The sequence below is a fragment of the Myotis davidii genome, unplaced genomic scaffold, assembly GCF_000327345.1.
Source record: "Myotis davidii unplaced genomic scaffold, ASM32734v1 scaffold9, whole genome shotgun sequence".
Classification (NCBI taxonomy): Eukaryota; Metazoa; Chordata; class Mammalia; order Chiroptera; family Vespertilionidae; genus Myotis; species Myotis davidii.
In genome coordinates this window covers 113,620-140,499 of record NW_006299435.1, presented here as the reverse complement: position 1 = coordinate 140,499, position 26,880 = coordinate 113,620, and the positions used below count along the sequence as shown (strand labels likewise).

Sequence of the window (26,880 nt, the reverse complement as noted above, 5' to 3'; positions counted from 1 at the left end):
AAATTTGGTACCAGCATTAAAAAAAGCTTACATCATCCATAAAGTTGAAGATATATATAAACATACCCCACCACCTAGAAATTCTTTTTTACCTAGCAGTTTCACTCCTAGCAGTACACTCAAGTACATGTATGTATGTGTGTATATATATATATATGTATATATATATGAATATTATGAATATTAATAGCAGCACTGTTCACTAGCCCCAAACATCCCATGTACAGAATGGACAAGTCCATTGTGGCACGTTTATACAATGGAATACTATACAGAAATGAAAACGAATGAACAACTGTATACATCAGCATGGATGAAGTCCATAAAAATAAGTGTTGAGAGACAGAAATATGACACACACACAAAAACATACAGTATGATTCTAGTCATGTGAAATTTAAAAACAGTGACAGTGAAACTATGTTATTTAGGAACACATACATAGGAGGTCAAATTATAAAGAAAAGTAAGGATATTATTATAATGAATGTCAGGAGAATAGTTGCCTCTGGGGAGAAGGGCTGGGTTGTGACAGGGAGGGGCACACAGAAGCTTCTGGAAAGATGGCAATGTCTGGGTTTCATCACCTGCATGGTTATTACCTGCATGTCCACTTTACAGTTATCCATGCACCTGTTCAGTAGTTTTTATGCATTTTCAACATATATATGTTACATTAAAAATTTTAATCTTTAATGTAACCATCATATTAAAGATATTTATCATCAGGAGTGCATTTTATGCATAAAAATAAGAGTATAAATTACAGTTAGTTAACCAGATGAGCCCATAACTCTCAGTAGGTAATAGTATAGATTAAATACTGTACATTTCAATAAAAATAATATATTACCAGTTAAACAAAACACAGAAGAGCAATAACAAATAAAGATTATTTTTAAAGAATCTGATATCAGATTGGCAAAGATAAAAAATGTTAATGATACACTAGATTGCAAGACTGTAGGACACAGGCACTCATACAGCTGGAAGGAGTATAAATTGCTCCAACATGTAGAGGGTGATTTGACAATGTCTATTAAAATTTAACATGCATATTCCCTTGATGCCCTAATTCTACTTCTAGGAAGTTATCCTATTAATATACTCACAATTTGCCGAAACCGGTTTGGCTCAGTGGATAGAGCGTCGGCCTGCGGACTGAAAGGTCCCAGGTTCGATTCCGGTCAAGGGCATGTACCTGGGTTGCGCGCACTTCCCCAGTGGGGGATGTGCAGGAGGCAGCTGATTGATGTTTCTCTCTCATCGATGTTTCTAACTCTCTATCTCTATCTCTCTCCTTTCCTCTCTGTAAAAAATCAATAAAATATATTTAAAAAAATATATACTCACAATTTGCAAGTGTGAGACACTATACCTATACAAGGATTATAGCCTTGTTTGTAATGGTAGAAGACTGCAATCATCCCATACACATATCAATAGAGGACTAGTAAAATAAATTATGGTACCATAAGTAATGGAATATTATGTAGCCATCAAAAAGAATGAAGGGGAGAGAGAGAGAGAGAGAGAGAGAGAGAGAGAGAGAGAGAGAAAGAGAGAGAGAGAGAAGCTCTACATATCCCATTATGAAATTTCCCAGATTTGTTACATGGGAAAAGTGTAAAACAGTACTTATTGTATGCTACTACTTGTTTAAATATTAGATGATGAGGAGGAAGTAAAAGAAGATTTTGGTAAAAATTCTAAGGGAATTCTGGAATAGTTCCCATCAGAGCTAAGGAAAAGTCTAATTCTACATCAAAATGAAATACTGCTTTTGATACAGATGTGTCAGCAGTACTGGTCTTTTACATACTGTCTGTGATTATAACACTTATTTTGGGATCAAAACTGATACAAAGGACGAGAAATAGAAAGGAAGATGAACTTTAAGACCAAGTTCAAATTTCACTCTGGTGTAATAGTCTTCGCTGGTGCCCAGGCTAACTTTGTGGTCCATGTGGGTATACATCCGTTTGTGTGGTAAGCATGTATCTCATCTGACACATTCATCTTTGTAATTTCTTGAATGCCCAGCACAGCCACTGGCATAAAGGCAGTACTGAGTATAACTGTCTCTTTCACAAACACCTACAACGTGCAGGTAATCACTCTACTTGGTACCACATATGAGACACTTTGGGTAACAAGTCGGAGGACTATGGCATGAGGACAGAGATTGTTCTTATATGTCCTGAATCTCCATGGCACCTGGTCATCAGTGGACACTCAGTAAAATTCTGTTGGATAACAGAATGAACTCAGTGTACCGATATATTTGAAATAATTTTCTATTCTGCCTCTGACTAATTTTATTCTTCTCCATGAACAGATTTTCTGCTTGGTCATGTGTTAATGGTAGTACCTACTTGTTTGCCCTCTGGATAACACAACCAACTTAGTGGTTTGGACTTTATATGTATGCCCTGTGAGAAATACAACCTTAAGTTTAAATGTTAGAGAACATACCCTAAACATCTTTTTCTTTTGGGATTTTTTGAGAAATTTTTCATGAATGTAATAAAGATTCTCAATAGCCATGTGTATAAAGGCATAAAAACTGTGACCATTCTTGTTTTGGGAGGTTTTAAGATGATGTGGGTTGGGGAGGTAAGATAGAGTCTGCATTACAGATTTCAGATTCCACAATTTGAAGCACCTTCCTTTAGCCAAACTATTCCCCACTCCTCGCCTCTCACATCCTTTTAAAAAAATTAGAACAATTTCCCTTTTTTTTAAGGACAACTTTTGAATTGTTCTGACATTCCTGTCTTATGAGGGAGAAGAAATTTAATAACATTTGGGCATTATGTGATTCCTTCCTGGTCTTTTCCTTTGTCTACCTCGCATGAAAGTCACCTTCCTGAATCAGGAATCTGCTAACTGGAACTACAGCAAAGCGAAGACAGGGGTGGAATCTAGCATCCTGGTTTGAAATGGTTCTGAGTCAGGGAATTAAGAATATGGGGCTACCTTTGAGAGCTCCCAAATGATCTTTTAAAAAGAACTGCTGAGTTCTTCTTAAATAAAAGCTGCATTGGTGTCCATCACAGACACATGTGAGGAGCTAAAGGTGAAAATAAAGTGAAGCAAGTTATATTGCATTTCAAATGCGTTAAAACTGAGCATGTGTGGGTTGACATCAGCACAATAGAGAAAGGTCTCAGCAGGCCACTGAGTTACTTTGTCTGCTGTGTTCACTGCCATCTCCTCTGTGTCTAGAACAGTGCATGTCATATGGTAGGAACTCAATAAATGGTTGATGAATTAACGAGATAAAAAGCACACATCAAGACCCCAAGGAAAATAAAATAAAATAAAATTTTAATACCCTCTAGTGCTCACTAAGTCATCTGTTGTCCATGTATCAGTGAGAAACAGCAAACAGGAAGTCAAACTTTAAAAAAACTGATCTCAGAGAGAGGAAGGGAGAGGGAGAGAGAGACAGGAACATCAATGATGAGAGAGAATCACTGATTGGCTGCCTCCTGCATGCCCCCTACTGGGGATCGAGCCCACAACCCCAGGCATGTGTTGTGCCCTGACCGGGAATCTAACCGTGATCTGGTTCATGGGTTGATGCTCAACCACTGAGCCATACTGGCTGGGCATAAGTAAAACATTTTCAACCTCACTCTGCAGCTGAAAGGATACCAAACAGACACAGCAAATCACAGAGCCTGTTCTTTTTCTCTTTAGTACACCATGAAGTGCAGAGAGGAGCATCAGCCCTTGCAGCTGGTGCAGGGGAGAGAGCAATGCATGCAGGAGCCTTCACCAAGCATTCCAGCACCAGCATCAGGGCCACACATGAGAGGAAGAGCACTCCTGAACTTCTAGTCAACGTCCTATCTCTCAGCAATTAGCAATTTCCAACAGAATCAACTAGAGCAGTGGTTCTCAACCTTCTGGCCCTTTAAATACAGTTCCTCATGTTGTGACCCAACCATAAAATTATTTTCGTTGCTACTTCATAACTGTAATATTGCTACTGTTATGAATTGTAATGTAAATATCTGATATGCAGGATGGTCTTAGGCGACCCCTGTGAAAGGGTCATTTGACCGCCAAAGGGGTCGCGACCCAAAGGTTGAGAACCGCTGAACTAGAGCATTAAAAAGTGATAGTACATGCACATCCTGAACTCGGAAGAGTTAACTTTAAACCCTAACAGACGAGGAGGTGAAAACTTACTGCAGCTTGGATATAAGGAGGTGACTGCTCTGAACAACCAGGCCGACCATGGGAACCTGGTGAAGGGTGCGGCGGCTGCTCAGGGCTGGCCGTGGCTGAACGAGGCAGCAGGCACCTGCAGTGGGCCTGGCCTGCACTGTCTTCACCTTCTGTCAGTGCTCTCACCACAGGAAGAGCTAGCAGGGCACCCTTGAGGGCATTGCTATTCAGTGGCTCCGGGAGAGGCCCTGCACCAAAGTCATGTCCTCAGTGTCGCTCCCAATGGAAAGCCACCACAGAGGACGTCCCACTTGCTTCTCTTGACGGGCACCTGCTTTCCGGCACTAGGGTCCCATCGTCTCACCCTGACGACAGAAACTCATAGATCCATCCATCCCCGCCATCCGTCTCCTGCGCTCCTGGTCTCGGCCGGCAGTGGGCAGTGGCATCAGCAGTTATTAGGTGACACCAAGCTGCCAGGCAGGTGAAAGCCGGGCAAGCCTTTTCAATCCAAGCTCAAGGTCGAGGAGCAGGGCAACATTACACACTTGTCTATCCAACAGGCTTCCCCCAAGAATCCCACGTGGCGGCCACAGACAACACATGCTATGGTGACTGCACGGCACAGACGGTATAAAGGCGGTTCCGACTAAAGCAGAACCAGCACCTCAAGGTCACCTTCCCCTCCCCCACTTCTAGTCTCACTGCATTGGTTCCAGACATTCATGTCTAGCAACTCTTAGAAGTTTCTAAGAGTTCATTTCCAAACCCACTCATGTTTACCATCCTGGTATCACTTGTAGTCATTAGGGAGCACGGCCGTTTAAGCACACGATCTCCCACAGCCCGTTCCCCGCCCCATCGGCGCTAATAGAGGATTCAGGCATCTGCCCTGCACTGAAAGAGCTGCTTCTCTTTAATGGACACTGAAGGAGAAACGGGTAAGTAATGTGCCAAGAGGTCTGTGCAGAACCCTCCAGCAAACCCTTGCCCTGGGAGCTGCTGCTTCTCTGCTGCGGCCTCAAAGCCTTGCTCTGCCCTCCCTGCTCCGTCCCTGCCGCCTCCCCTTCTCAAGCCCTTTCTCCCAGCTCAACGCATCTGGACCAACCTGTCCTACTCACTTGGGCCTTGTTTGTCTTGGGCTGTCGCCGGCTAATCCACTTTGACATCTTGGTTCTCCCTGAGATTGGTTTTCTCCTTCCACCAAGATTTTAAAAAACGGAATGAGAATCTGCGCTGGGCGGTGGCAGGGCTGAGCGGGTGCTGGGACTCCAGGCAGCTCAGAGCCAGGAGCAGCCCTGCCACGCGCCCCTGCTCCCTGCCAAGTGCTCTGAGCCCAACCGGGAGTTTGCCTTGAAGACTGTCTGGGGCAGAATCACACCCCCACCAAGGCCACTGCATGACTCACAGGACTTGGTATGAAAGAGTCTGTGACAGGCACTCGTACTTGAGAAATGATCTTTCACCTTTGCCACCTGGAGACACTGCACTGGGCTCTACAGCCACTTTGTCATTGACGTTGGGTTGCTGTGATTCGCCGGGCCCGGACAGGGAGGTGCGGAGGCAGTTGGAATAGGGGTCAAACAATGTTCGCTTTTTGCTACAAGGGTCTAACTTTCAAGCTGAGCCTTCAGGGTCACCTCAAAAGTACTGTTTTTAATCCAATTAACAGGCAGGACGCTGTGTGCGTCTTAGACCCATAAACTGGCTTTGCGACTCTGAGCCAGGCCCTTGGTTTCCTTTAAGCAGGACGAAGGCAGAGGGTTGGATGATCTATCTTTCAGGCCCTTTCCTCCCCAAAGCTTCTATGTTTCCACGTCACAAACTCGCGCGAGCGGACTCGGGCCTCTGGCCACCGGCAGCTCTCACACAGGGATCTCGCTACTGGGAATCACATTCTGTGGTTTCCCTGTTCCTGTCACAGACGCTGGTGCAAAGCTGCACCAGGAACTGGGATTCTGCGCGAACGCACACAGAGCTCTGAGCATCCCGGGAGCTCGCCGAGGTGTCCTCCCTCTGCCTGTGCAGCGAACTGCTCGCTGGCTACTTTATTTTATGAAGCGTAATTGCTTTTACAGATGACTGGCAACTTTAAAGGTGGGTCGCTTAAGGGAGGGATTCAAGTCTCCAGTATAAATCAAAATATGAAGTAGAGGAATGCGGTCCTGGGAGAGTGTGCCCTGTCTTTCACACCCTTTGGTGGTGTGCAGCTTTTAGAAGCCAGTCATGTGGGCAAACTTTCATTGACAGGAAAACCTGTCACCTCAACTCCTCGCACTTTGTCATTTTGTTCTGGAAAGCCAGACATTTTACTGTGCTGTGTCGCTGGGAGAGAAGGAGGCTGTGCTTCTGGGAGGTGATGGAGCAGCCGCAGGGAGGGAGCCTCTGGAGTCCCAACAGCCAGGCCTCCCATGTTTTCTCTTGCCCACAGCCGCCATCTCCCCTCCTCCAGCCACTGCCACCACAGATCAAAGGATCAAAGGAACCACACTAGGAACAAAAAGCTATTTGCAAACCTGGTCCTGACCTTGGATTGTTTAGAAAACTGAAGAAAAAAAAAAGAATCACAATTTGGACTTAAAACTTTAGAGTGAAGATGGCATTTCCCCCTTACTTTGGAGTGACTACTGGAATCAGAAATCAGCGAGAAAAATCAGAATGCCTCCATCCAAGATTCATACAGAATTCCGGCCCACCACACACGCACACCCGGTGCAACTGAGACTCAAGGTTACACGAGCTTATAAAGTCCAAGCCCGGGTAATGGGAAGTATAATTATATGCTTTTTTCAGGTATTTATTTGAGAGTTAGAAAGTGTTTTGTTACAAGATGGGAGGCAGCATATATGTCTCCCTATAGAGGGTGTATCGCCCACTGAGACAAAGAGCTGAGTGCCTCTGACAGACTCTCATACCTCCTTCAGTTCTCAATACAGTGCATTGACTGGGCTGGATCGCCAGTGGGTGGGTTACTCCAGCTAAATGTAACACAATGTCACAGCAACAGTGGCCCATCTTGATGGGTGGTAAGCATTTGTCGGGTGAAAATTCCATAGCGTGACCTGAGAGGATTTTTATTAGCCCTGACACTGCTGAGCTAATAAAAGATGTGTGGTTTTCTCGTCAGTGGCCAAGTCCAGTGATCTGTGGGCCCTGAAAACTACAGTGAGCACACAGTCTGTTTTCTTGCATGGGAAGGCCCTTCAGTCACCGGGACAGTGACCTGCCTCAGGTCTCCTCTGCTTCTGACCCTTGCTCACAGGGGATCCTGGCTACTCCTTCAGATCCTGGGAAGTGGGAGTCACTGCCCTCACAGTACAGTGAGGAGGCCAAGGCACCAGTGATGACATGACCCACTCACGGTAAACAATCAGGGACTGAATCCAGGCCTGACCTCAAAACCCATCCCCTTCCTACTACGTTTTCCTTTCCTTCCTATAGCGGACGCCTTGCATCCCACCTAGATACCCTTCCCCACAGGGCACCCAGGCCCCAGCTCTGGTGCATGGTGGCTACGCACAGCTCAAGCTGACACAAAGTCTGCCCCACCCTGCCTCAGGGTGGAGCAAACTGTGGGTGCAATCATGCCAGAGTGCCGGGAGGGGTCAGCCTGAGCCAGACTCCTACTGAAACCATGTGCGCGTTTGCCTTCCCTCCCCCACTGGACCCCGTTCCCCTGCTCCTTGGCCTGAGAGCACCTCCCCCCTTAAATTACATCCACAGGAATCTGGGTCTCAGACTCTGCTTCTAAGCAGTCGGACCCAGGATGCTCTCCTTCCTCCCCTCCTACACTCTCCCAAGCACCGAGTGCCCCTATCCTATCCCCAGCCCTATCCTCAGAGGTCGTTCCCCACATCCCTCAATTTATAAGCCCATTTAAATAAAGAGATGCATTTCTCCCCGAGCCATCTGTTCTCCTTTCAGCACTAATTCCTAAAGGTAAAATAATTTCTTACATCAAACTCAAGTTCTTCTGATTGCAGCATCAACCCACTTTTTCTTAGAAGGAAGATGGAGTATCCTTTTATCTCTGATGCTATTCGTGGAAGACCAGGGCTGCCATCCTTTCCTTTCCTGGTAGTTTACCTTCCCTCCCGACATGAAAGGAACCTAGAGGGTGGCTTGGTCTTGTTTTGTTCATTGCTGTCCTCCCAGCATTGAGAGCTGCACCTGCTATGGAACAAGCAGGACCTCAACACATGAATAAAGAGCTGGAACAGGCCAGCGCAGGGCAGGGCCCTCAGCAAAGTGCCAGTGCAGGGGCTAGACCCTGCCTGACGACGGCCCTGCACATGTTGTGTGCTCCCAGGGTGCAGGTGGGGAACCAGGTGAGGCTCTACGGAAGTCCACGCCCAGGAGGCCCAGCAGCCAGGCTGCCTCGTCCCTAGTTAAACGCATCATGTGCCTGCGGTGAGTAACACTGTAGACATCACTGACTTTCCCCTCAGTTGAACCTTCACCATCTCTACACAGAGCTTTCCCTCCTGATCAGTAAAACAAAATTTTGGTCATGACCCACAGCATTAATTTGACAGTCCAGAGTTTTAAAAAGATCACTGAGTTAGATCTTGAAATCTCCAGGTTCTCCAGGCACTCCCACCCGCCTCAGCTCACTGCCATTATCAGCCCATCCTGCATCTCAGATCACATTAGCCTGTGGTTGAAACTCCTCATTCACATCAGAATCCTGTCCTAGCAGTGCTCTTTCTCTCACAAATCCTGCAGAGAATTGCACCCATTTCCCGGCCTTCAGCCAGCCTGGACACATTTAGAAATTCATAGTGATTTTTGGATAGAGAGTGTCCTTACTAGGATGTGTTTGTATCGCGTAATTCCATAAGCATTTATTGGGGACCATCACGGTGCAGACAACTGCTTCAGCACCATCAGCGGGAGATCATTCGGCAGACATCCAGCACGTTAAACAACGCGATACTTCTTCATTACCACCTCATTACTCAGCTTTGCTTGCCTAGAATTCTAGAATTCTGTACTTCCTTGACACGTGGTTGCAAAGCCCCACCACTTAATAATACACCTATAGGCAGAAGACTGTTTGCAGTGAAATGTCCAGAGTAGCATGCTCATGTTCCTGGGCAGAACAGGAAGGGGCTCAGACGCTGTGGAACAACATAAGCACACTGGGTGCCTTCAGGGAAATGACGCTTTTGCGTAGGACCGGCGTCAGGCAGAACACGGTTACACAGGCCCATGTGAGGACCAAATAAAAACAACTTTGGGGGAAGTTAGCAATAGTATTACTGAGGCATCCATATTGGCTTTGTCAGCGTTTCATGCAAAATTAAGAATATTAGCCTGATTCCTCATCAAGGAGGGAGGACTTATAAGTTAAGGAAGCAACTCCAGCTCTCCTGCTACGGAGAAACGTGGGGCGTTTCCTTTCCCAGAAGGAGGAGTCAGACAAAGTGGGTCCCCAGTGCAGAAACCTGGATGAGAAATGAGGAGGGCCTGGGGATTGGTCTTTGGTCTTCAACCTCATCTTTTGAGCAAGAATTAGGATAAAGCCACAGACGGTATATGTATCAAATAATGCTGGGAGAGGTAGCTGGTATGCTGGACAAATAATTTCTATTCAAAATATGCTGGAATACTGGGAGGTAATCAAATAAGAGAAACCCAATAGACATATAGTAGTCTGACACTCAGATTCCTAAGTCACCTGTCCAACCAAGGCAGTCCACGAACACAGGTGTGGAGATGTTAGGAGCAGCAGCACACACCCTTCCTAGACTCAGTGCACCCCCTCGGGGAGTGCAGGCAGAGTAGCCCTGGACTGAGGAGCTGAGTTCTCATTAGTCGATCACATCCGCAGTTTCCCAGACCATTCCAGATGCCCCATTTCATACAGCTCATTCCATACTGGAGTCAGAGGAAGGCAACGGGGCTATGGAAGGGTCTGAAAGAACGTTAATACAAGGAGCCGCTGGAGAAACTGTGAACCTCCAACCCAAACAGACGATGAAGAGGCAACTGTCTTCACATATAGAGAGCCTTATTGGCCAAAGGCGGTGCACTTTGAGGGTTAAAATGAATACCTGACAGCAATGGGTGATAAGCCATTAACTAATAAAATAACCCATGAGCTGATGCTAAGCACAGATGTCTAAGCCTTAGATTCTAAGGGCGAGCAAAGAAAGGCTATTCTGGGCATAGACAGGGAAACTGAGGCTACAGCTCTTTAGGTCTAACATGGAAAGAACCTGTTGACAATGGGTTAATTGAGGAGGAACCCAGAGGGCAGGACTCTAGAACTTCCAAAGACCCTCACAGTCTGCTAATAGGGCACTCTTATTGAGAGCATCTAGACTTCTGTTCCCCCTGCCATAAGGGTGGGAAATTAACCTTCACTGAATGTTTAATCGATGCCAAGCAAATGTATTTTCCTTAATCTCCCCAGTGCCTCCCTGAGACGGGCATCTGTTGTACAGGTCAGGAAATAAGGCGCAGTAACTCACGCAGCATTAAGGGCCAGAGCTGGGAGCTGAACCAGGTGTGTCCAAACTCCTTCCTTCCCATAGCACACGCAGGGTGATTAGAAAGGCGCCACTCAGCTAGGTCCCGGGCCCTTTAATGGTCAGCTTTCCTCATCTGCCCAGCCCAGTAGTGCTCCGACCCTAATTCCTCTGGATTGGAAGAGGAAAACGAGGCCTTTCCTGGAAACCCAGTGCTAAAATGAGCTGACCCCTGCGAGGGGCGGTCCCACCCCTCCCCACAGCTGTGCTCTTTGCCCTTGTCGAATATGGCTCACTTCGCCTGAATCAACCCACTCTGTTCTCTTTCTCTGCTTCAGGGTCTGTTTACCTGACCACTGGGAAACCAATGGAGACCAGTTTCCTGGGCTTCTGGTAATACAGATCGGGGGAAATGGAAAGAAACCACTAGTGGTTTCTCTGATGAAGTGGGGTGCAGGTCAGGGGCACATGCTGTCCGGTTATCACTCTTCTGTGTTAGAAGGGTAAGAACATTCTGAGTGACAGTGCCTGGTGAAGACAGGCCCTCTATTTTATTCTGAAGTGGTGACTTTCTAAGTGGTTTTCCAGGTTTTGTATGAAACACAGGCTCTCATCATCTGACCTGCTGCCCACGTTTCTCAAGGCTTGAAGAGGTAGCTCTGGGGTTAATGTTCTTTACAGGCCAGGTTCTCCAGCCGACTAAAGCTTTCTGCTTATAGATAAGGAAGCATCCAGGCTTCTTTTATATTTAAAAACACAATGTTTACATGTTTGGCTGCTTTCAGACCACCTGTTTAAGCTGCCTTTTGTTGTTGTTGTTGTTAATCGTTACCCAAGAATATTTTCCCACTGATTTTTAGAGAGAGTAGAAGGCTGAGGGAGAGACACACACAGAGAGAAACATTGATGTGAGAGAGACACATCGATTGGTTGCCTCCTGCACACGCCCCATCGAGCCTACAATTGAGGTATGTGCCCTGGTCCGGACTCAAGCCCGGGACCCTACAATTCGCGGGCTGATGCTCTATCCACTGAGCCAAACCAGCCAGGGTGTAAGCTGCCTCTTAATGCTGGAGCTCCCTGGGATCAGGGACTGCCCCCTCTGTGAACTCGCTCGGTGTTCCCTGGTTACCTGGGTGTGCTGTGTGCCAGGGGTACAGCAGTGAAGCAGACAGACGTAACCGATGCCCTCGCCAGGGCTTCACAGCCGGGCACAGACAGGACACATAAAATTATACACTCAACAAACAGTCCACGTCTCTACAGCATCCAGCACAGAGCTCAGCACAGGGCGAGTGCTTCTTCCTGACACGTGACCAGGGGTGTGGCGGAATGTGCAGGAAGACCCACCAGCCGGGTTAATCGCAGCGTGGGGTTCCATCCTTGGACTTGTAGAGGGAGGGGGAGATGTGGGTGAATCGGGAAGATCTGGGTTCTAGTTTCTGCTTTTCCACTAACTACTAGAATTTTCCTGAGCAAGGCACTTAGTCTTTCTAGGCCTCAGTTTCCTGACGTATAGAATACGTTGAGGGCACCAGGATTCCTCGTGAATAACGAAATGCCTGCTGTCAGAGGTGTTCTCCTTCAACCTCACCTACCTCACCGGAAACAAGGATGGCTGAGCCCACTCTTCCTAGGGCTCACCGCTCTGTGGAAGGGTCTGTGTGGGTCAGGGTTGGGGAACGGCAGCAGCAGCGGCAGGAAGGGATGAATTCCCTGCACCGGGAAACTAACAGGCTACGTCTGAACATGGGAAACTGCGCTGCACACACCACCCACTGACTGCTTAAACAGCAACATGTACCTTCATAGGATATTCTAGGTTATATTTCTAAACAACAGATCAGAGGAAAAAGGAAAGTACAGAAATAGTTTTCTTTGTAAGTTTTTACAAAGTGGAAAAAAAGAACTTTCCATTCACTCTGATAGTCAAAATGGCCTAGTAACTTGAAGGCAGAATGCCAGTCAGAATCACCTTGAAGGTCCTTGAACGCTAGTCTAGAGTGTGATTTAGCACTGTGATCTTAGGAGGTTTGGGGGCAAAGTCCTTTTCCCCCAGTAGGGAAAAAAAATAGGAAAAATGAATACAGATCATCTTTAAAAAAATATACCCATAACTTGGAAAACTAAAATGAAGCAGGGACACAGCCTGTTGCCTGAGCTGGACCGACTACGCCAAAATACTAGGTCTAGATAAACTAGGGCCGAAGGGTCTTGCAGATCCATGCCTTGCTAACAAAATCACTAACGTGCAACACAAGGTCATCTCACATGCTCCTGACCCCGAGGTAAGCCAGTGAGAGTAGGGTCAGAGGAAACCTCGCCGTGTCCCTGCTGCAAACTCAGCCCGTTGACTTCTTCTTCCCCAGCTGAGCAAATGCACTGAGTCTTGGCTACAGTCTCCTTCCTTCCGCTCTCCGTGAGAGCTCCTAACTTTTGTTTATTTGCTCCCAAATGTAAGAGAGCAAGGGACCAGGCTTTCCCACAAGACTACCACGTCCCTGCATGCTGATTCACACCCACTTCCTGGCCCTCTGCCTCTCGGGAACTGAGCCCCAGAATCTGGGCAGAGGAAGGCATCATTCCCCCGGGGGGAGCCCTGTCAGACAGGAGGCTCCCACCAACCAGCATCTCGGTGGCCATTTCCCAAATCACTGGTCTTGGTCTAACTCTGAGGCGAGCCCATTCAAATCATTGTCAATATGAGCCAGTCACAGCCTCTAAGGTCTCTGGAAACTGTGCCAGCCTCAGCTCCCTGAGCCCAGCTTCCCAGGAGGCCGAGCAGCCCCAGCAGCCAGGGGGCACCTCACAGGAGAGAGATGCAGAGACCCTCACTCCTCAACCTCGCCACCTCTGCTGCACTCTCGCAACACGAGAGGCCTGGCTGACCACCCGATCTCTGTCCCCTCAGACAAGATCTCCACGTGACACACCTCCTGCAGCCCTACCAAGAGACCACCAGCTCATGAGGTCAGGCTCCTCAGGGGGAGAAGTTCCTTTGGGGGTAACTCTCCAGGGTGACTCAGCCAACGAGAAGTCTTAGGGGGAGGAAGGTGAGGGTGCTGTCCTACCTTGTCACTGTCCACTGTGTTCTGAGAGGTCCTGGAGGCAATGGAGATGGTATCTGGCTGGCTGCTCCCATCCCCCTGGCTGTCACCATCCTCCACGCCATCCCTGCAGGAAGAAGAGAAAAAAAACAGGGGTGGGGGTGGGGGGAACCGCTGTGGGTGTAGAGCCACAGGATTTCCAGCTGGGCTGGCAGAACAGGGCCCAGGCACTTTCTGGCAGGGATTTGTCTACAGTTATCCCCCTGCAGGGAGCAGCCCTGTGGGATTTCCAGTGATGTAACCGCTTGTACTTAGTAAACACATAATCGCTCTGTTGATAACTGAACATGACTCCTTCTCCAAAACTCCTCTGGGCCATGATGCAGAGGGAGCAACTGTTTATTCGCTTCTAGTGGGAAGGGATCTGTAGTAGGCACTGGAAGAGGCACATCCTACTTAGGACCAAGGCTTCTATCCAGATGACTGGGCCATCACCCACAATCCCAGAACTCAGGGTATTCACATGGCTTTTCTGCATCCTGTAATGGCTGGGGATGGTTTCTAGCTGGCCTACAGAGAAAACAGAACCGATAAGATACTGTTTTGACTTGTGTTTCGTCTGCTCCAGAAACTGCAGTGGGATATTTTCTCCACGGGGATGATCTTTGGGAAGTTCCTGATGTTGGACCCTCAACTCCTGGGAATGGAGGAGTTTATTGCCTTCATTTTGGTGGGTCTCCTGCTTATTTATGACGACTTCTTATAAACACAGGAGGCCAAGGCATCTTCTCAGAGATAGGAGCATAGCCACAGATTCCACAGCAGCTTTTGAGACAGCTGTGCTCCTTAGCGTCAGATAAGACAGGCTCCCAAGTGTACTCCTGGCACCCAGACCCCTTCCTGTCCCCTGGACCATACCACGATCCCGCATGCTCCCTCCACTCTCCAGCTTCAGAACTGTGACCCAATTCTGCACTGAACCTAGAGCCAGGCCAAGGGAATTAGATGCTTGGGAACTGGTGAAGGCTAAATGGTTTGTGTCAGAAAAAAAACTGGAGAAGATGTGGGTCAGGGGTTGGCTAGGTTAGCACAGGCAATGACAGCTCTTCCCATGGAGGTTTTTAGGAATGTCACAGCCCCACTGCTGCTTACGGAGAAGTTATGGCATTAGGGACAAGGGGAACTCGCTGCCTGAGAAAGGTACCATGTGGGCAAAACCCCCATATACTGAAGCTGCCTCAACACGACAATGGTGAGTCTATGTGGACATGTGTGTCCATGTGGGCATACATGTGATGTACAGGTATATATATACATGGCGTCCGTTAGTCATAAAAAGTTATTTCTCAGTTGACTGCTCTTTTACCACTCCTTGTGGACTTGGAAAATGCCAACTTATTTTTAATAACATAAGCCAGCCACACATTTATAGGAAGGAAAATCTGCTGTAAAAAAAAATGATGGGATGCATTTCAAAACAGAAAATAAAGGAGCTTCAGATCATCTGTTGTAGATTTTCGGCCACTGCGCCCACCACTTGTGGAGAGTTAAGAGCTGGCTGTGCTTTCTGCTTCCCACTTTCCGGCCCATCGCAGGCCTGCTGGCCCCTCCAGACAAGCCAGCTCTGGGGGAGGGAGGGAACCCATCCAGGAGTGTGGGTAGTATTTCCCAGGCCAACCTGCTCCTCCATCAACTCTGTCCCCACACTCAGAAAACAAGCTGATGAAATCACAGATTGCCTGGCTCTTCTCTGCAGGGTGTGCTGAGGTTTCTCCCGGTCTTATCACAGAACACAGACAGGGAACAGGGGATGGCATTTCCAGGATATGCCACCCCATGTTCCAGAGATGCCCACTCTCCTACTGCAGGAAAGAGGGGTTCTCTCACGGAGTCCCCCTGAATGGCCCTGCCCACCATGGTCCTGGACATTCAGCTCTTTATGGCCATTTCCATTCTCTCTTCTTATTAAAAGTAGGGCTTTCCTACAGCAGGGTCTATCTCTAGTGTATAAGTCTATCCCTCACCTGGACTCTGGACAAAGGTAACTGAAATCAAAATAACCCTCCCCCCCCCCCCCCCACACACACAGCGAGGTGGCCGTGTCCTGGCCAGGCAGGTCTAGGGGCTTTACATGGAGGTATCTCTCTCCAGCTTCGTCACACCCTCCTTCCAGCTACCACCTCCTTCCGGATGAACGCTGCTATTCCCTAGGCCCGACAGGAGCGCTCCAGCCTGGGTGTCCTGGTTGGTGCCAAAGCATCAAATAAATCTTTGGGATTTATTCCATTCATGAATAGGGGAGGAGAGGAGAGCCAGTGACCCTCACCACCAGATCTCTGGCTTTTGTTTTGTCTCTCCCACCCCCATGATGTTCGTGTATACTTTTTTATTTATTTATTTAAATATTTGGAGGCTTTTGGAAATTTTTACAATGCAGTCTTGATAACTTTAATTTTTCTGTTCAGAAATATGACTGTATTGGATTTCATTGCACGTTAAGCAATTTTACTATGAGTTGAACTATCAATAAAAAATGAATTAATGTTTTAGGAACAGTTTCCTGCCCGGTACAATTAAGTTCTTGAATATTCACTTCTTTCAATTAGCCCATTTTAAATTACTCTGAAATAAAGCTTATTTTCATTATTATTTTTTAACTTTACTTAGGTTATGGACAGTAAATGACACTAATTAAATTTCTGCTATTAGTCTTTGAGTAACTTTATACTAGCCATATACAGAGAGGCAAAAACACAAATTATTTACCTTTCTATATTAGGCCTAATATATTGATTTTTAATTATAGTCCCTCAGATGCTTGAAGGAAACCTCTCTTTATTTTCTTCCAGAGTAACTTCCAGGCCACACTTAGAGAATTTTCAATTATAAAAAATTTTTTGTCTTTCTTTTACACCAAGTAACCTACAGGGCTGCTGCTTTTGTATACTTTCTTTTGAAGCACCCTCCAAAAGAGTCCTTGTAGGTGATGTCACATGGGGACTTGAGAAAGAAATACTTAAGAAGTTGCCCATTGGTTTAAGGCAGGAGGATGAGGAACGTCTGGCCTGCGGGCCATATAAGGCTCCCGTAATCATTTGGTCTGGCCTTGCCAAGGTATTAGGGGTAAGTTAATTAAATGTTTGACCAAAAATAGCAGGCTAATTTTTAAGTTGATGATTTTGTATGGCCTGTGAATGATGTTAAAATATCCAAATGGGTTTTGGCAGAAAAAAAGGCTCCCCGCCCTGGCTAAGGGAAACTGGGATTCAGACAGACGAAGGTACAAAAACATCTGTCATCTTCTGCCCGAACACATTGCTCTTCTCAGATGAATAGAGGTGAGGACTCCGGGGATGTGGCAGTAAGAGCTGCAATGATAACCCCATCATACCACCCCCTGTATTACATCACACAAAGCCCTTTTACTGTCTAACAAGCCCAGAGTTCCCCACTCATGGCCCAGCTCCACCTCCCACCCAAAGCCTTCCCAACACCCCACTGCAGTGCTCAGGTACCGTCCCCACTTCCCACAGTTCCTTTGTCTCTCTGTCATGAGTGAGACGTGCCTGTTAGATGGTTCTGGATAGAATGGCTCTTCTCACACTTGCTTTTATTTTCCTGTAGCACCTTGCAGAGTATCTGCCAAATGAGATTGCTCACCGCAGCCTGCTGAAGGGAACTGCCAGTCGCTGGCAAGATGCTTAGGAGAGCTAACTCATCTCAGGGAGAACTCCTAGGGTTCATGCAGGAAGCCCCCTCCAGAGCACATCCCCTGTGGAGGCAAAGCTCTACCCCTCCCCCACCCCAGAAGCAGGACTGGGAGCACTAGGAGGCGGGAAGACGCTGGTTACCTCTTACTATTGTTCCTCAGTTTGGCTGGTGTTTTGGGGAGCTGGATGGGCTCCTTTAAAGCTCCTTTCAGGTGAATGATCCTTTCTTGAATCACCTCCCGTATGTTCTTGATCCACTCCTGCTTGGTTTCTATGTTGGAGGCCTGGAGTGCCACAGGGAGAGAGAGTCAGCACCCATCTCCCTCCATCCTGCCCAAGCAGTGCTCAGCCCGCCTCTTGCAGCCCTCCTCCTGCAGGCCCTCCTCTTGCAGGCCACATCCATTATGTTTGACACCGAATGTTTGAGGGGCTTACATCTCCTTTTATTCTCAGGACTCTTCAGTCCCAGGGCCATGCTGCTCCAACGAGAGCAGGGCTGCTCCAACTAGAGCAGGGCTATGACCTCAAGATGCAATGGAGACGGGTACAGGGTGATTTCTAAGTATTTATGACCTGCAAGGTGTTGACCAATACTGCTATCTGCCCTGGGGCTGGGGCAGTACCTGGAGGTCCCCTGGACCAAGGATGAACACTTCAGTAACTTGGGAGGTCTGGGAGCACTGGGAGAGGCAGCAAGCGGGCACCAGAAGGCAGTAGTTAACAACCAACAGGAATAGATAATGCTCAGAACGTTCAGCTCCCAGGATGGCCACGTGGGCTGTGGGGCTGCAAGTCGGTCCTGGGTTCTTAGCCTGGAAACCTGCTCACTGGAGGCGTCGGCCCCTCCCACAAATCCCACTTGTCCTCTGTGGAACTTGTTCAGGTCATTCTGTCTCATGACAGGTAGCAGCTGTGCTGGCAATTCAGCGACGGGCACTGCCAGGTGAGCACATGGCTGGTGGGGGCCCACGGGCAGCACCTCTTGCCAGTGAGACCAACATTTCCACGAGCCCTGACTCAGTGACCTGTGTGCATGCCTTGCCGGGCTGACATGACTCACAGCCATCGTCTGGGGGGATGGCCCTTTCTTATCATTCCTCTCGATCAGCATTGTTCCCATGCTCTACAACTCACTAGAGCTTCTACAGTGCATGTTCCCAGGAAGGGCCTATGCCTTACACATACCGCCATGCACAGCACTGAGCAGAATACCTTACATCAGTGGTTCTCAACCTTCTGACCCTTTAAATACAGTTCCTCATGTTGTGACCCAACCATAAAATTATTTTCGTTGCTACTTCATAACTGTAATGTTGCTACTGTTATGAATCGTAATGTAAATATCTGATATGCAGGATGGTCTTAGGCGACCCCTGTGAAAGGGTCGTTCGACCGCCAAATGGGTCGCGACCCACAGGTTGAGAACCGCTGTCTTACATGGACAAGGTTCTCAGGAAAAAATGTTAAATGAATGTGGAGCAAATCAAGGTGACTTTTGTCAAAGGGTCACCTGTTGCCCTGGACACTTGAAGGGCAGAACATCCTTAGTGGGCCTGTTGAGGAAGCCTAGGATGCCACGCCCTGCCTTCTTCACTTTATGCTCCTATGGGTGCATGGACTAGGAGACCGCTTGTCTTTGAGGTGTTGAACCTACTTTCAGGACAGAATTTGCTTCTCAACCCCCATGTGATGCTGCCCTTCTCCAGGCAGACCTGTGGTCAGCTGGCCTCACTGTAGGTTTAAGAGGCCCACATTCCTCCCATCCCAACCCTGGTCTTGAGCCCAGCAGAGGGTGGTACTCACTTTCAGCACAGTTTTATTGTCAGAGGACGGGGTGCGTCCAGACCACAAGGCGAATTTGCAGGGGTCCCCCTCTACGTGCTCCGTCACACCCAGCTCTGAGGTCTGTAGACAGGAAATGCCTATGAGAGGCAGGGAGGGGAGGGCAGTGGGGAAACTCAGGGCTGGGGTGGGAAAGGCAACAAAGAGGAGAGGGCTGAGGAAGGGGCTTCTGTCAATCAAACTCAAATAGACTGGGCGTTTTGTTCATCTACCTGGAAAGAAAGGACCTACAGGCTTGTGCCTGATTAGCAGGTAGCGGAGAGGGAAGGTGAAGAGGGAGGCGATGAAAGCAACAGGAAGTAGAACCGTGGACTGTAAAATGCAGAGGAGGGAGTCAGAGGGAGAGCTTTGCAAATAGGAGGCACTTTCATTTGTCCAGGATGACTCTGGTGTGGCACCAGGGAAGAGATGAGCAAGGGTTCGAGATCCCTTCCTGCCCCAGGGCTCTATGACAACAGGGAGCCTTGTCGTTCCCCACCTACCAGTAGCTTGTTCTTGTAAACATATTTCGTGTGTCCTGAAGAGTCTTTGATCTCCTTGCTAAAAACCAAGGAGATCTCAAAGAGGAACAAGTGCCGCTCCCGCCCCTTCCGGATCAGAGACTTGGGGTCCCACACTTGGAAGGCGTCCTGGAGGATCAGCTCCCCCTGCACGTCCAGGTTCTCGTCGAACCCTGAAAAACACCCATTTCACCCTGCAGAGTTTCTCTAGCGCCACGTTCAGGGTGCCATGCTCCACCCTCAGGGAGAAAGGCTTCCCTGGCTGTGAGCCCTCAGCTCCACTGCGCTTTCTCTCTCGCTGGTTCCGAGACACCTGAGCACGTGAGTAGACAGCTCTTCAGAACCGTAATCAGACTCCCCTCTGCACCAGCTCTCCCACACGTAACCAGGACTCAGGGAATCTCCTGCAAAGCTCCTGTGCAACCTCCCACAGCTCCGCTGTCACCCGGGACCTCTTGCAAGGGCGAACCCACAGCTCCCACTGCCCCGCCTCGAGCTCAGAGTGGGGCTGAGCACACGCACTGCCCAATCGGGTGCCCTTGGCTCCACTTGACTTGGTGTGGCTCTAATTCTCATAGTCCATTCCTAGGACTATTCCTTTGACTGCTCTTATACAGGGTGGTGCATAATCCTTCAGAAATTTGTATTTATACCACTTTAAATCTTTAACAGAGGTTTTGAAACTTTACTGTGTATACAGATCACCCAGACAGCTCGTGAGAACACAGATTGCTGCTCACCGCTCACCCCCCAAGAGGGTGGGATTCAGTAGGTGGGGGATGGAGCTCATGAATTTGCACTTCGGATAAGCTCACAGGTGCTGCGGGTGCTGGTCCACAGACCATACTTGGAGTAGCTAGGTCCAGAGTATAGGTCAGGGAAAGGCTAGAAGAGAAGGGGACACCCCAGGATGGGGGGAGGTGCAAACACAAAGAAAGGGGTGGAGAAACTGTGACAATAGGAATATATTCAGATGGTTAGTGCTTAGTCTGGAGAAGGTAACCAGGGCTCCTTTGCATGTAGAAATGGGGCTTCCTTGCTAAAGGTGACCTAGAAGTATTGAGACCAGACCAAGTATTTTAGATGGTGGGGGGTGGGCGGTTGATGGGGGAGAAGGAGCCCACAGGTTTATGTATACACAACAAAGTATGCTTTCTCCCTCCACACCTGTTGCCAGCCCTGACTGGGATGAGTCGACTCATCTAAGAACTTCCACCCCAATCTGGCGGCTCTGTCCATCTGTTTTGTGGTGTTAAGAGCACTTTATTGGAGCCTCACTCTGCCAGGTTTCTGGATCCCAAGACAAGACATGGTTCCAGGGGACTGAATGTATGTTGGTGAAGTCCTACCAGGTTTACCTGGCTGAACTTTTTCCACCAGCTAGGAATGGCGTAAATGTAGCTGCACACCAATGTGAATGTACTCAATGTCACTGAACTGTACACTTAAAATTGGTTATAATGGTAAACCTTAGGTTATGTATCTTTTACTACAAAAAAAAAATAAAGAAGGGCATTGGGCTGAAGACAGTGTGAGTGTGTGTGTGCGTGTGTGCGTGTGTGCATGTGTGTCCATGCCTGCAGGATTTCTAGTTATTCTTCTGACAAATGCAATGCAACCCGGGGCCAGCAGACGGGATTGTCAGATGAGGAAACTGTGCTTGAGGGGAACATAGATGAACAGGACTGCTGTGGGTCAGGGCTGTAGCCTGCCTGCAGTAAAGGTGATGGCCTGTCCTAGACTATCTAACAGGCAGCAAGCTGTCTATATGCCTGAAATGGCTCAGGCTGGTCCTACCTGAAGGCAGGTGTTAGCTGAGCTGGACCCCGTGGAGCTCCTTGCACACCGCCTGAGGACCTAGGCAACAACTTGCCATTCCTCCTCTCTTCCAGCCTTGCCCCTGGCCTGACTTCATGCCTCTTCCCTCCCATGATACAAGCTCTTTTGTCTTAAGAAAGGAGGGGCTCCCCCGGGAGGCCGAGAGGACAGCTACCTTCCAGCATGCTGACATGCATGGCGTCATTGGCTTTCTTCGGGACACTGAGCATCACCTCCAGGCCATCCTTGAGCTCCCCCTTCCCTTCTTCACAGCAAGTTAAAAGTTCCTGGGGGAAAAGTCCAAACGCAATTAGAACCATCTCCCCCAGCTTCCCCACCCTCTCAGCACCAAACCCATTCAGGCAATTACACACAGAGTCAGTCTCTACAATGGCTCCCTCTAGCTATAAGGGAAGTGCGGTGAGGTGGGATGGGATTAGCTCCAAAGAATTCAACCACAGTTTTTTCCCCCAACAGAGCTCCCTCAGCTCAATCTCATCCAAACTAACTCAATTCAACCCAAATGGCAGGGTGTACTCTGACACTTGACTGCCCTCCTGGAGAAGAAAATGCCCCTTGCAAAGCACAGGAACAGAGGCACAGTCCTGTAGAATCATGAAGAGAAGACAAGGGTATACAAAGAATGCTCAGCTTTCATTTGTCACCTGCACTTGTGTGTACACACCTCTACTGCCTGAATGCTGACTCCCATCGTGCTGGGAGCAATCTGGGGCTACAGACATCATAGGTTTATGGCATTTCAGAGTTATAAAAGATTTTTAGATCCTACGGCTCAGGAGTTCCTAACCTGGGGCCAACAGATGGGATTCTGTACTAGTCCTTTCATTGTCAGATGAGGAAACTGATTAAGGGGAATAGAGATTCTCCCCAGGTTACAGAATTCTTTGGAGGTAAAGTAATGCAGGGGATTGAATGCAGGTTTCTTAAATCCAAGTCCAGTGGTGCATCCACCATGCCAACCCTGGCTCCTCCAAGTCCTCCACCACACTGAGACTTCCTGGAGCAGGCCCTCTCTTTTACCTCCTCACTGGAAACTAGGTCATTACCATCTCTATAAAAGATATAGAGTATTTGGTTGATGGAGAAAAGCAAATTTCCAACTATCCTAGGAATCATAAAGACCATTTGAAATGATTTTGGCCAAATCAGAAAAATGCTGGCTTTGATTTTTCTTATCAGGCTTATTGTATCTTGCTCACTTTGACCCTGGGAAGGAAACAGTTAAGCAACAGATCTGCATTCCATACTGTCTCCTTGGGGAGTTGAGGGTGGGGGGAGGCAGGGGATGGGTGGATGGGTGGGGATGCACTTTCAGGAAAGAAAGAAGTTGAGCAGATCAAGCCTTGTAAACATGTAAACTACAGAATTTCTAGCAAATAAATGAATGACACTTGCTCTGGAATGCCTTTAGTAGAATAGATGTGGCCTATTGATTCAGGACACCTTATGGGAAATATACCTGGAATCTGGGGCTCTATGGGCATAGCTCCCTGGAAAGTATCATGTAAGCTATACAACTATTTAAGTAAAAGGTAGGTACACTTCATGACCAAAATGGCTCTCTTCAGGGTAGGTGATATAATACATCATTTGGAAACCTTGTATGTTGATCCAGGCCCCAGCACATCCTGACGTTGCCAGAAGGAACTTAGAACTGCTGGCAGACTTCTCTCTCTTTTACTTCTGCCCTAAGATTATTTGTATCCTTGGAACTACAACCATGCACCACTTAACTATGGGGATACGTTCAGAGAAATGTGTGATTAGGGGATTTTGTCATTGTGTGAATATCATAGAGTGCATTATCAGAAACCTGGATGGGCTAGCCTATTACTCCTAGGCTACAAGCCTGTGAAGCATGTCACTATATAAAACGATATGAGATTAAACCAAGCACAAGAGAAAATGCTGCAATCAAGAGAAGAGGCAAACATGATGTATATGAACCTGATGCCAGGATAACACAGATACTGTTTTGTAGGAAACTATTTTTTAGAAGTAGAAAGAGTACACTCTAAAATAATAAAAGAATAGTAAATGCATGAACCAGTAAGAGTCATTTATTATTATTACCAGATGTTATGTACTGTACATAACTGTATGTGCTATACTTATATATGACTGGCAGTGCAGTAGTCTTGTTCATACCAGCATCACCACAGCACATGCACAATGCATTGTGCTACCACACTATGATGGCTATGACATTGCTAGGTGTTGGGAATTTTTTTCAGCTCCATTATAATCTCATGGGACCACTGTCATATATGCCATCTACTGCTGGTCAAAGTGCACTTGGTAAGATATCCAATTAGTGAGCATCTGGTATGAAAATCCAATCCTTTGTGTTATCTTGGACACATTCCACATGAAGAAGGGAGCTTTGAGTGCCCACAGAAGAGGTGAACTGCCCAGAGCACATGTTTGGAAGGTAGAAGGGACCACTTCTCAGCTCTGTCCTTGGTACCACTCAGTGTAATGGCATCATTGTTCACAAAGCTGGTTTTCTTCCCCCAACCTGAACTTCTCTGACTCTCCCCACCACTTTCCTTATTCTAACCCACCCACCCTTGTTTTCACACATCATCAAAAGGAACTTCTAGGCAGAAACATAAGAGAGAAATAAGAAATAGACTTCAGTTCACAACAGAAAACACCAATTAGTTTAACTCCCAAAGCAATTTGGCAAACCTACTAATCACCCAGGAGAGCCAATAAGTTCTACTCAGATCCTGGCGATAGTTTATGATAAGGAGAAGGCTTCACATTTCATTTATACCCCAAAGGACAGTTGCAGCAGATTTGCACAGAGAATATTGAACATTTAAACTGATATATAGTTTTTACTTTCATGTAACACCTAAAGTGAGGAACCCCAGAGGATACTGATAATTAAATATCAATTTATTTGGAATAAAACTGACTTTAATGAGAAAATAAATCCCATGTTATTTATTTATAGGAAAAGCTCAGCAAACTATTTTTCTTTTACTTGGCAGGCATTATGCTACCAGCACATTTAAAAGAGGCCGAAATTATCTTAAATGTTTTTTCCAATAACTCTACCACTTCTCCACAACCAAATTCCCATGACTTTATTTTTTCCCATCTCAGTTACGTACACAGTCATGTCTTCCTAAAACATTCAAGACAGAATGAAAACCCAGAGCCCACCCTCCATCTGCCTAAAGCGAGACACAGGACAGCCATCCACTCCCCACTTCCTCCCTGTCACAGAATTAATGCCCGGAACCTCAGCCTTATGGGTTTAAAAGGGAGAGGTGAAAAGCTGTCTTTCTCTTAGAATTGCATCTTAACTGATTTAAGACACTGTCCGTGTCGATGGGGGAGTTAATCACCCCACCCCCAATTCCTGAAAAGGCTTGGGGAGACTTAAATTTAAAACAACAACAACACAAAAATAAATTTAAAAAACCTTTTGGCATAAGGAAAACCATTCTGTGGGAGAGGAAAAAGGGAGGAGAATTACACACAGAAATCTGGGCTAAGGAGAAACTACCGTGAGTAACCGCAGAACTCAACGCTAACTCTCTGGCAGTCAGAGGACCAGAGGATCTAAAGGTAGAAAGCACTCCAGTCTTTCAGGAGAGAACTGCCCCACCCCCTGCGAGCCCCACCCTGAGATCTTAGGAGAAATTCTGGGTCTTCATATTAGAAACTCCAAAACATAAAGAGGAGGACAGCTTCAAACAGCAGTTCTGCCCAAACAGCCGAGATGTCCTGCCCATTGCCATTTCTGACACTAGCCCTCGGCAAAGGCCATGGACAAGTTGCCGAGTGTAATTCTCTAAGTCATCTCTGCAGAGTCCGATAACTGGGGCGCCTGGGAGCAGCAGCCCATAGTCTCTTCTTGGAGACAGGAAGGAGATTCGAAGGAGGTGGCTGCAGGGGAAGGATGGTGCATGGCCCTGCCCTGGCCCCTAAAGGGAAGAGAGGTCCAAGGCCCAGGCCCACTGCTGCCCCCACTCTGCTCATCCTGGAACCACATGTGCTGAGCCCGGGAGACCACGGACCTGACTGGTGGGCACACTCTCTAACATGAGTAGAAACCCAGATTAGAAACTAGGCTGGTTTTCAGGGCTAGTGCAGCCAGAATATGTGAGATTCTGCAAGCAGGAGTTGAATTTCTAAACATGAGCTGATTTTCATTACATTTTCTCTGGAACTATACCACTTATAACATGCCCTCTCACTATCCTTTGCATTTGAGGAACAACTGGCAAAATATTCAAACTTAGGGAAAACTGCACTTACACATCTTAAGAATTCGGATAGACAGTCGTTATATAACTGCCTATGATATCAATTTCCCGGGCTTTCTTGTGGGGAAATGTCATATTTTCAGATTGTCAACACATCCTTCTCTGAGTAGCAGCAGCCCAAACTACTTAGTAGTTTACATCATTTTATTTGACTTTTAAAGAAAAGATTTTGGAGGAAACCCTAATCTCTTGGTTGGCTCCAGGAGAACTTCTAATATATGGGATCCTACAGACACCGAGTGGTTTGAATAGGCATTCTTTGATCAACTACTTTCCCTCAAAAACCTTTTGTCTGACAAACCAGGGATTATGGCAATGGCAAGTACTGCCCTGGGTCTCCATGCCCACGCAGACTGGCACTGCCCCTAAGACCTTGGCCCCTGATCCTGTCAGAAGCAGGGGCCATGAGGGGGAATCTGCCCTAGGAGGCAGGGACAGGGGAGGCTTTACCTACCAGCCAGTGGCTGGGGTGGCAATCACTCAAAGTGATGCAGTGGTGGGTAGGTGGGAAAACAGTCACCTCTGTTCCTGCTCCCAGTTCCCTCTTTCCCCCAGTGAATGAGCATCTGGAATTTGAAGGGAAGGGACATGCAGACTGGAGCCAGCGATGCAAGCATGGGCTCATCACTCAAGTTCTGGTCTGGGCAGAGGAAAGGCCTTCAGGTGGAAGCTCTCCCATCCTTGACAAAGCAGGACCCCCTGGGCCCGGCAGGGGGTAGGCGGAGACACCGAGGGCAGGGGAGATACCTTCAGGAGCAGTTGGTACTTGGTGATCCTCTGGACTGGCTTGATCAGGTAGGAAGAGATGGAGTTGGCCAGACCGTGCCGCTGCTGTATCTCCTACAGGATGGAAACGAGCACCATCAGACACGGAGGGGCATGTGCATGTGTGTTCTGGCAGGAGGCAGGTGGGGTAATAACAGAGGCGAAAGGAGAAAAGGTAGGCAATTATGAGAAACCTCTTTGATGGGGAAAGGGAATGAGAGACTAAGGTGCATGTAGAAATA

The 26,880-nt window shown here is 47.6% G+C and overlaps 1 protein-coding gene across 1 annotated transcript in view; it reads right to left on the bottom strand.

The window, feature by feature from the left end:
- Positions 1-26,880, bottom strand: part of LOC102754027 (kalirin-like) — a 131,497-nt gene that overhangs the window by 12,050 nt on the left and 92,567 nt on the right. The window contains exons 18-23 of the mRNA XM_006775021.2: positions 26,621-26,713; positions 21,745-21,856; positions 19,734-19,924; positions 19,213-19,314; positions 17,551-17,693; positions 13,724-13,826 (exon numbers count right to left, since the gene is read on the bottom strand). Coding sequence (XP_006775084.1) covers positions 13,724-13,826; positions 17,551-17,693; positions 19,213-19,314; positions 19,734-19,924; positions 21,745-21,856; positions 26,621-26,713 — 744 coding nt within the window. The remainder of the gene's footprint in view (positions 1-13,723; positions 13,827-17,550; positions 17,694-19,212; positions 19,315-19,733; positions 19,925-21,744; positions 21,857-26,620; positions 26,714-26,880) is intronic.